The sequence below is a fragment of the Otolemur garnettii genome, unplaced genomic scaffold (assembly GCF_000181295.1).
Source record: "Otolemur garnettii isolate 467f Iridium unplaced genomic scaffold, OtoGar3 scaffold00047, whole genome shotgun sequence".
Classification (NCBI taxonomy): domain Eukaryota; kingdom Metazoa; phylum Chordata; class Mammalia; order Primates; family Galagidae; genus Otolemur; species Otolemur garnettii.
Genome location: NW_003852442.1, coordinates 1,197,202 through 1,207,622, shown reverse-complemented (window position 1 = coordinate 1,207,622; position 10,421 = coordinate 1,197,202). Strand labels below are relative to the sequence as shown.

The following is a 10,421-nucleotide window of genomic DNA, read 5'->3' as shown; positions in this document are numbered from 1 at the left end:
AAAACAGCACCATCAACATCAGTAGGACACTGACTGTTGCTTGGCGGGCCTGGGCTGGGGATTCGAACCCGCCACCTTAGGTGTATGTGGCTGGCGCCTTAGCCGCTTGAGCCACAGGCGCCGAGCCAGAAGAGTAGAATTTTATTTCTTCTTCCTTTCAGTGAAAGAAATGATATAGTAAATAACAAAAGAACCAGCAATTTATTAAGCTAGTTTATGATAAATAGGAAAAATAATCTTTCCTTTGATAATACATATGCTTTGGAAAACATCACACCATAAATATGCAATTTATTATCTTGAAAAGCCCAACTGTATGAACAGACTAAGCCCTCCAGCTGAAAAGAAAAATCAAATTCTTTCCATCCTCACACCTGCATAGCTGATGACTTAAACCCAGCTGAGGCATGACCGTTTACGGTCAAGTGGCTGTGAAAAAACAAATGAAACCTAAGGAAAAGATGTTTTGCAAGAGTGCCTTAAAAATAAAAACACATACTGAGAGAAGCAAAATGCAATTAAAGAAGGAGAGATGTGGTCTTTCCTCTTGGCATGTGAAGGGGCTCGCAGCCTCCTAGTCTAAATCTAGATGAAAATCATTCCAACAGAAATAAATCATTACCATATTCTACTGTAAACTCTCATAGTTTTTTCTACCAGAATAGCATGAAGTCTCTTTAAAAAATTCCTGCCAGGAAAGTGTTCACAACTGGTAAACCAGACGCAAGGGCATGGGTACTCACTGCACTGTTTTTCAGCTACTCTGCACTCTGAAATTTTCAAAGGGAAAGTAAAGTGATGACAACTCATCAAGATCACCATACTCACAGTCGGTGTACTTGAGGGAGCGAAAGACTTTCCGCTGGGGTGTTACTCGCTTGATGTTGGGATGATCTTCAAGTGTTAGCAGCCCCGCTTTCTGTTTTTCTTTTATCTGAATCACCTCAAAATCACTAGGATAGTCACTGGATGGATTGTTTCGAGGTATAATTCTCCAATTGCCTACTTCACTGCTCTTTAGGGCACTCGAAATAAATGAATTTCTAGCTTTGGCCGTGAAGTATCCATTGAAAGCCACAATGTATTCTGAAATCAATGACCACAGATAAAAACAAGAAATTACACACATATAATATAAACTATATTATAGCCGATCTAAAATACGGTAAAAGAAAAATTAAGTATCTTAAAGCCCACAGTAAAAAAGAACAAAAAGCAAAGGGTGGTGTCTGTGGCTTAGTGGGCAGGGCGCCAGCCCAATATACCGAGGGTGGCAGGTTCGAAACCAACCCCAACCAAACTGCAACAAAAAAATAGCCAGGCGTTGTGGCAGGTGCCTGTAGTCCCAGCTACTCGGGAGGCTGAGACAAGAGAATCGCCTAAGCCCAGGAGTTGGAGGTTGCTGCGGGCTGCGACGCCACGGCACTCTACCAAGGGTGATAAAGTGAGACTCTGTCTCTTAAAAAAAAAAAGGCAAACAAAAAGAAAACCTGGTTTAAATGTCCCAACAGCTATTTGCGGAGCTTTCAGTTAAAACAACCTGTGTGAATCCCTGATCAGAAAGAATACATCACTCAAAACTGATCATTGGGATATTTTTTAAAAAACAAATACCTACAGAAGTTTGAATATACAACAAAGACATAGATATAAATTTTTTCAGAAAAAAGGAATTCGCACAACTGAACACTGTTTCACCTTAATGAAAATAGTAACAAAATTCCAGAGTAGATTATATGAGACTATTTGTTTACTCATATCTGGTTGCTTAAACTTTAGAACATAACAAACACTTGGCATCTGCAAACCCCCACCCTCACCAGCTACAATGGCATCTTCTCCTTTGAATCAAGTAGTAGGTAAACAATTAACAATGTCAATTTCCTTGTTTCAGACAAGCTCACTGCACTGTGAAAACAAACTTAAGCCATGTTACCATATACTATGCACTCATCCCACTTCACATTTATTGTAGAAAAAAGCGGTATGTTCTTTGACAAAAGCTAGTGTTTACATTACATTTGAAAGAAACAGAATGGAAGGCCCTAACATTTAAACAATACTATTACCATATTCCACAACTGTTGATGAGAATTCCACCTTCAAAGTAAGGTGAGAACAGCCAGGGCATGGGGCCTTTTCAAAAGATTTCTTTTCCAGTCTGTCACCCAGATGTTTCTTCCCACAAAGCAAAACCACTAGCAGAAGCAGCCAGATGTTGACAAGCTTCATGGTCACAAGTGAATAAGATCATAAAATTGCATAAATTCAAATCGCACTTTTCTTCCTTGATTAAAAGTGAATTTTTGTTTCAGCTAAAAGTTGCAACATTACTGATCAGCCATCTTACAGTCTTGTCCAACGTAAATAAAAGTTAAATCCCATGGCCTTTAGTGTCTTGCCCTGAAAATAGGCTTTCATTTCTTTCTCCGTTTCTTCTCCATCTTGGACATAAGGCTTCTCTCACTCAAGCCGAGATGACTGAGTCCTATACTCCATTTGTACCACAAAACCAAAGTCCCACGGAGCTGATCAATCACTCTGTGAGCCAACCTATGAAACAAAAAACAGCACCATCAACATCAATAGGACACTGACATGCCAGGTCAATCTACCTACATTACAATTGCAATAAAAAGGCTGGCCAGGGGCAATGGTTACTCCCAGCTACTCAGGAGACTAGGGCAGAAGGACTGCTTGAGATCAGGAGGTTGAGTCCCATCTGGAAAACACAGTGATACCCTGTCTTTAAAAAAATAAAACAAAATAAGGGTGGCACCTGGGGCTCAAAAGAGTAGGGTGCTGGCCCCATATGCTGGAGGTGGTGGATTCAAACCCAGCCCTGGCCAAAAACTGCAAAATAAATAAATAAAAATAATACAAAATAAAGTGAGGGTAAGAAAGATAGCCCAGTTATAAGATAAATGTGTTAAACAACCATAAAACATCTTATAATTTCATTTTATTTACTCATTCTTCATTGCTTTCAGGGAAAAAAGTGAAGTTTTAAGGCATCTTTGAAAATAAAAAAGGATAAAAAAGAGAGAGAAAAAAGGAGAAAAGTGGAAAAAAATTAAAGACAACAAAAGAACACCAAGAATATGTTCCTGAGCATTCCAACAGCCAAAAAAGAAGGAATCACTGGCCAGTCATGGTGGCTCACACCTATAATCTGAGCACTCTGGGAGGCCGAGGAAGGTGAATTACCTGGGCTCAGGTGTTCAAGACCACCAGCCTGAACAAAAGCAAGACCCTGTCTCTACCAAAAACAGGAAAACTAGCTGGGCATTGTGGCGGGTGCCTATAGTCCCAACTACTCAGAAGGCTGAGCCCAAAAGTTTGAGGCGGCTGTGAGCTATGATGCCATGGCACTCTACCCCAGGACAACAGAGTGAAACTCTGTCTCAAAAGAAAAAAGGAGGAGTCGCGACCTTTGCTGATGATCCTTCACTTCACTTCCTTTCCCAGTTTGTATTTTCCCACCACTTGCAGGACTCCTCCCACAGTCAGCACTCTTACCCACTGCAGATTTCACCAGCTTTTCAGGCAAACTGTTAGTGTACATCCTCACTTTCTAATACAAAATTAATACCTAACAACAAACTAATTTCCATGCAAGTCATATTTAACACCTTTTCGAAGGGACACCGTGCTTTAAAATTGTTCAGATTTTAAAATATTTTCTGTCAATTCTATGAAAAAAGCATAGAAGGTATTTTACTGTCATTAGATACATTTTACCTGAAACTTCAAACTTAAAAAAAAAAAAATTAGTCTGCTAAATCTGCTGTAAAAGCAGATTACCTCTTTCTTGGAAGTCGTATGAGAGGACAGTTCATGGGGGAAGAATTACCAAAGAAAAATGTTATCTGAGTATTAAATTGCACAAGGGCACAGATTTCTTTCAAAATATCCCAATTCTAAGGAACACTGTTATTCTTCACAATGAAAAACAGAGCAGCAGTAAAAAACAATGCCGGCTACAGCACGTACAGAAACCTCAGTGGTACAGATCACACCTGAGATGTAAGTAATCCAGCAGGGGATGGATAAAATAAGCAAGACAGGCCTTGTACCACTACTTGTTTTTAGAAAGACACCCTTCAGAACAAAGAATTAGCCATCTTTCAAGAAAAATATGTCATGCTGTAAAAAATCATTCTTCAAGCAGAAACTGGTACTTTATAGCAAAAAGAGTTTTTGATTTCTGGAATTATCCATGTGTGCTTCTCCAAACAGGAAATCACTGATAAGGGTTACAGTATCTAAAGAACTTTACAAAATGTATTAAACAGGACTTTCACTGCTGTAGTAACAAATGAGTCTAAAAAACAAGCCTATCTCTAGAACTGACACTGAACACTAAAGTTAGAGAAACAGAATGCATCATAGATGAATGAAATGTTTATAACTACTTGGATCTCTAGCTGGGTCCCATGTTCAGTGGTTAGTTCAGTGGTTAGAGCATCACACCAGGGGTTGCGGGTTCAAACCTCACCTGGGCCTGATTAACAAAAACAACAACAAAAAACTACATCTATCTCAATAAGAAAAACAAGCCTAAGAACTTCAACTACAAGAACAAAGACCAAAACAGAAAGACCAAAAACAAAGAGCAGAGGGTTCTTCAAGTTACTCTGAACACATCCTACAGCATCCACTCGGGAGGGAGCCCTGATTTCTTAGTTTATGCTTGACAGTCTCAGCAATGGAATATCAAAGAATTACATGAAGCATATACCTAGCTTAATTAAAGATTACTGGTCAAAGAAAATAAAGCTGATGATAAGAGTTCTCATGTTATACTAAATGAATATATATTTAAAAGATTTAAATATGTCTATCAATCAAGACAAATTTTAAAAAAAGTCTCAGAACTCTTCCTCTTCAATCTAAAGAATCTGAGAAATATACCATATAACACAAATACCAGTGAGAAAATCTTAGTCCTAACTGGTTAGAGCAAGTTTAATTAAACCTATTTCAAAATAATTCACTCACAGGTAAAGTCAGTGAATTTAATATTATAATGTAGTCTAGGCAGAAGAGATTGGTGATACGCTCTTACAACTTCAACAAGAGGCTGACTTTATAAAAAGGAAGAAATGTAAAGCAAGGGTTAGAGGTTTTTTTAACGCAAAAAACCAAAATCCCTAAGGTGATCCGTTCTCCCCCCAAAACAGATTTTAGGTTTATGGAAATAAGAACACTGAAAAGGCAGTATTATAAGACATTCTACTCCCCGCATTAAACCAGGCAATCTTACAGGGTACTCACCAAGACCAGACACTGCCAGGGGCCGCAAAGCATCCCATACTGTTCAGAAGTCAGGGACACAGCCTTGCCTGTAATCCAGCAGAGGAAGCCAACCACAAAAAACAGCTAAACTAAATGCAGGAAATGAAAACAGCAGAGAGGCAAACATAAAGTGCCAGGGAAGCTGAATGGGCTGAATTGGTACAGGGTGTTCTCTTCTGGGGAGTTAAGAGGAGCTTCTGGTGATTAGGAGGCATTGCTGGCTCCTGCACAATCTGAGCTGGGAAGGCTGAAGTATCAACACAGTAGAGTGGAGAGGAGCATCCTGAGCAGACCAACATTAGAGACACGGGACAGGGCCAAACAGGATGTGCACCAGCAGTACTTCATCCAGTCTGAGGAGGGAGGCCATGGGATGCCCACCTGGGGAGGCTGAAAGATGATGGGAGTGGGAGGACCTCAAGTAGAACATCCAGCCAACAGCTGGCAGTACAGACTAGCTCCATCTAATACTCTGTAGGGAGTGAAGATCAGAGATAAAGCAAGAGTCAGGGATGAGACTGCTGAGCTCCTCTGTTCACTCAACTCATTCACTGAGCAACCACTGAGGGCCAGGCACGTTCCAGGCAGTAGGAACAGAGTAATGAGAAAAATACAACAGAAATCTCTGACCTCCTGGAGCTTACCTTCCAGTACCGGGAGACGGACAATAAAACAGAGTGTTTCACTAGTGATGAATACCACATTTGGAAAAGAAAAAATATAGGAAATAGGACAAGTCAGGAGAAGATCGTTGACTTTTTAGCTAGAATGCTGCAGAGGCCTCTGAGACACTGCAGGACATATTGCCAAGGCCTGAAGGAAGCAGGAGGCCTGGGGAAGGGGCATTCCAGGCAATAGGAAAAGCAAGTGCAAAGCCCTGGGGCGAGGAACATTCCTCAAAATAAGAATTTCCTTTGAAGAAAAGAAAACCACCAGGAGGACAGCAGGCACCTGTGGTCCCAGCTACTCAGCAGGCTGAGGCAAGAGAATTGCCTAAGCCCAAGAGCTGGAGGTTGCTATGAGCTGTGGCACACTCAACTGAGGGCACAAAGTGAGACTCTGTCTCTTAAAAAACAAACAAACAAACAAACCACCAGCGGGATCTGGAAGCCAGTGAATGGTGGCACATGCAAGGGGGTCCACAGGGCCAGCCACTCATTACTGGTCCCTGTGCTCATAGGCCTATTTTTAAGGACATTCTGTCCCCCATGGCCTTCTCTAAAGGGGCTTTATAAGCACCTTGCACTTTCCAGTGTCTCACACATCTGTTCACCAGGGTCACCCACTGGTCCTTCCTGGTTCTCATTGCACATTGCTAACCTGCTTGTCCTCACCATCCAGGACCAGCAGGTTAGCAGCAGCAGGAAGGTAAGCACACAGAAGAGGTGTACACTGACACACACAGAAAAACACTTTTATTTATTTATTTTTAGAGATGGTGTCCCGTTCTAGCTCAGACTAGTCTCAAATTCATGAGCTCAGGCGATCTGCCCACCTCAGCCTTCCAATCTCATGTCTGGGATTACAGACATGAGCCACTGTGCCTGCCAGAAAAACACTTTTAAAAGGAGTTCTAACTTTTCCTTTCCTTCTTCCTTTTCTGAGTAATTCTGTTGAAGGCAAGAACGCAGACATCCGTGGAAGAGCAGCAGTGGCCCACTGTGCAGTGCTGGAGTCTGGGCAGGTGAGAAGAGGTGAGAGGGGAGAGGCACCTGGTGAGGGGGTCAGACCTCTAGTGGGTGAGGGTGGCACGAGACAGGCAACAAGGTGATGGTAGTGAAGACAAACTGTTTGATTAAGCAAACCAACATTTTAAAGATAATGGGCCAGGTATCGTGGCTCATGCCTGTAATCTCCACACTCTGGAAGGCCAAGGAAGAAGGATCCTTTGAGCTCAGGAGCAAGAAACCAGCCTAAGCAAGAGCAAGACTCATCTCTACTAAAAAAACAGAAAAATCAGCCAGGTGTGGTGGCATGTAGTCCCAGCTACTGGGGAGGCTAAGGCAAGAGGATGGCTTGAACCCAAAAGTTTGAGGTTGCTATGAGCTTAGGCTGAGGCCATGGCACTCTAGCCTAGGTGAGAGTGACACTGTCTCAAAAAATACATATATGCTTATATATGTATAGGTATACACACACATACATAAGATAACACAAGCAGCTTTCTTACCGTCAGAGAAAGAAGTTACAAATATGAAAGGGAAAAAACTGAATGAACCATTTGGTATCAGACGGAAATTGTAAGTGCTAGTATAAACTTAAGGTTTTCAATATATAAGTACATACAGACAGATGCAGAAATAAATGTCTATCTATGCACGTATGCATACATACATTTTCTAGTTTTGTATATAGAAAGGACATGGTAACAGTGACATCCCAATAGTAGGCCCACCTAGTATACACAATTAGTTTTCTAAATATCAATCTCAACTAAAAGAAACTAGGCTCTTTGGTGTCAGGCTGCCAAGATGCATCTGGAATACATTGTTATACCAGGGAGGAAGAACTCAAAGAATGATGAGAAAGTGTCCAAGGAACACAAAAGTCAGTTTGGAAGAGCCCCTACTAGCCAAATCTGGGACAATGTGAATATCAAAATAATGAAAGTAACAGATCCTAACACACCAGATAAAAGAGGAAAACAGAAGTCCACAATGACATAAAGTTTGAAGAAGAATGAGACATTTATGTAGGCGCAATGGAGAAAGAAATTTACTTATAAGGGAGAATAAAGTACCTTCACAGCAGGGAAGCTTCATGGTCATCCAAGTTGACCAGCACTGAGACAAAAGGGCGCAGGTCTATCAGAGCAACTGTACTAAAAAGAGCCCAGCACCGCGTCTGGGTGCCTGCCAAAGACACACAACTGGAGTCAAATCACAAGGCAACAGCGGGCCAACCCAAATCAGAGACAGTCTATGAAATAACTGGCCACAATTTTCCTAAGTACCAAGGGAATGAAAGTCAAGGAACAACTGAGATACTGTTTCAGACTGCAGGAGACTCAAGAGACCATGCAACTCATGATTCTGAACTGATCTATGTGCTGTAATGGACATTCTGGACTAACTGGCAAAACCTGAATGGGCCTGCTTGTGGATTAGACAGCAGTGATGTATCCATTACAGGCTAATTTTCTGATTTTGACAGCTATGCTGTGATTAAATAAGAAAGTCACTGCTTTGAGGAAATGCCCACTACAGTATGAGGTTTGCAATTCACTCTCAAATGGTTCAGAGAATAAAAAGCTTTCATACTGTACTAACCATCTTTCTGTTAGATTCAGACTGTTTCTAAAATACACAGGAAAAAATGAGTTAATCTTTACTTAGCCTCAGTTGCCAGACATACACTAGGCTGAGGAGTATTCAAATTTTAGAAGTAGTGCTGGGGGCAACTATAAGCCTCCTGTACTAGCCTTTGTCCGTCCTGATTGCTGTGTGCATAACCAGACTACACATCCCATCAGACAGACTTACACCATAACCTGTTACACAGAATGACTTCCAAACAACCCAGCAGATGGGACTGACCTAGCTAAAGGGAAATTAAAAGTAAATATTTCTTTCTAGGGACTTGACAAAATTCCTAAAGAGATTTATAGTAAAACAAATTTCTATTAAAATTAACCTCAGTTTTCTATGATTTCCATTTATACAAATCAGGTTTTTGACCCCCAAAATATTGAGGCATCCAGTATATAATACAAATCATGCTTAAGAAGTCAACAAACCCAATGTAATAAATACTTTCCATATGTTTCTAGTGAGTATGAAAAGCTTACATCCTTTTAGAATGACAACTTGCTAATATATATTAAAACCCTTAAAAATGGACAGAAAACACTTTTGGTCTAATAAATCCAGTAATAATAGAAACACCAAGTGTTTCTGACAAGTGCTAGTCTAAATAAATTGCATGTATTAACTCATTTAATCCTCACAGCAACCTGTTATCACTCCCATTTTCAGATGAGAAAACTGAGGACCAAAATAGCTAAGCAATTTGCCCTGAGGCCACACAGCCAGTGAGAGGGACAGTCCCACACACCTGGGGACTCAGGTGTTCTAGCTATGCTCTTTAGCAACAGGTGACCTGCTTTTCTAAAATCTCTCCTAGGAATTCAATCCAAAATCTGAAAGCACACAATGATTTACATCCAAGGATACACACTGCAAGATGATAATTGGGAAAATCAGAGACCATCTATATGTGCAATCATAGGAGACTAGCTAAATAATTACAGGTCATCCATACCATAGAATGCTATGCAGCAATTTTAAACTATGTTCCTGTGTTATTGATAAATAATGGTCCCCCCAAAGATGTCCACAACCTAAGCCCTAGAAACTGTGCATGTTAGTTTAGAACAACAGTGTACAGGTGTAATTACAAGGATCTTTCTAAGACAGATCTAAGACGGAGGCAAGAGGTCAAGAGTGGGTAAGAGATGGGAGATGGAAGAAAGAAGCTGAAGTAACTTGAGGATGAAGTCACAAGCCAAGAAATGCAGGTGGCTTCTAGAAACTGAGAAAGAGAAGGAAACAGATTCTGAGAGCCTCCACCAGGAACCAGACCTGCCAACACCTTGACATTAGCCCAGGGGACCTATTTTGGATTTCTTACCTTCTGTAAGATAGTAAATTTGTGTTGTTTTCAACCACTGTTTATGGTAATTTGTTACAGCAGCAATAGGAATATGCTAAAATGCTAATAAAATATTAAGTAGTTCAGGTACCGTTATAATCCACATTTTTACTTTTAAAAATGTGTCTATGTGGATAGGAAAAAAGGAACATGGAAAGGTACATACCAAAATGGTAACAGTGGTTCTGCCTTTTAGTAGTGCAATTATGGATAGCTATTTTCTGCTGTGTTCTATTTTATTTATCTTTTTTACATGGTATTTTTACAATTAGATAAAACATTAAATACTTTAATATTAACTTTTAAAAATAATTTTAAAGAAAAAAATCACATTTACTGGTAACAGTGACACAAACATTCAAATATGTTACATTTACTTTTACTTGTAAACATAGTAGAGCTTAGAAGAGATCCATCTCCTAGAGTCATTCTCATAAATCTGTCTACAGCTACCTTCCAGCCTGAGGAAAAGA

The 10,421-nt window shown here is 40.3% G+C and overlaps 1 protein-coding gene across 1 annotated transcript in view; it reads right to left on the bottom strand.

The window, feature by feature from the left end:
- The window catches only part of MBTPS1 (membrane bound transcription factor peptidase, site 1), a 54,982-nt gene that overhangs the window by 40,655 nt on the left and 3,906 nt on the right, over positions 1-10,421 (bottom strand). Inside the window, exons 2-3 of the mRNA XM_012806100.2 lie at positions 2,070-2,553; positions 829-1,086 (exon numbers count right to left, since the gene is read on the bottom strand). Coding sequence (XP_012661554.1) covers positions 829-1,086; positions 2,070-2,232 — 421 coding nt within the window. The 5' untranslated portion in view covers positions 2,233-2,553. The remainder of the gene's footprint in view (positions 1-828; positions 1,087-2,069; positions 2,554-10,421) is intronic.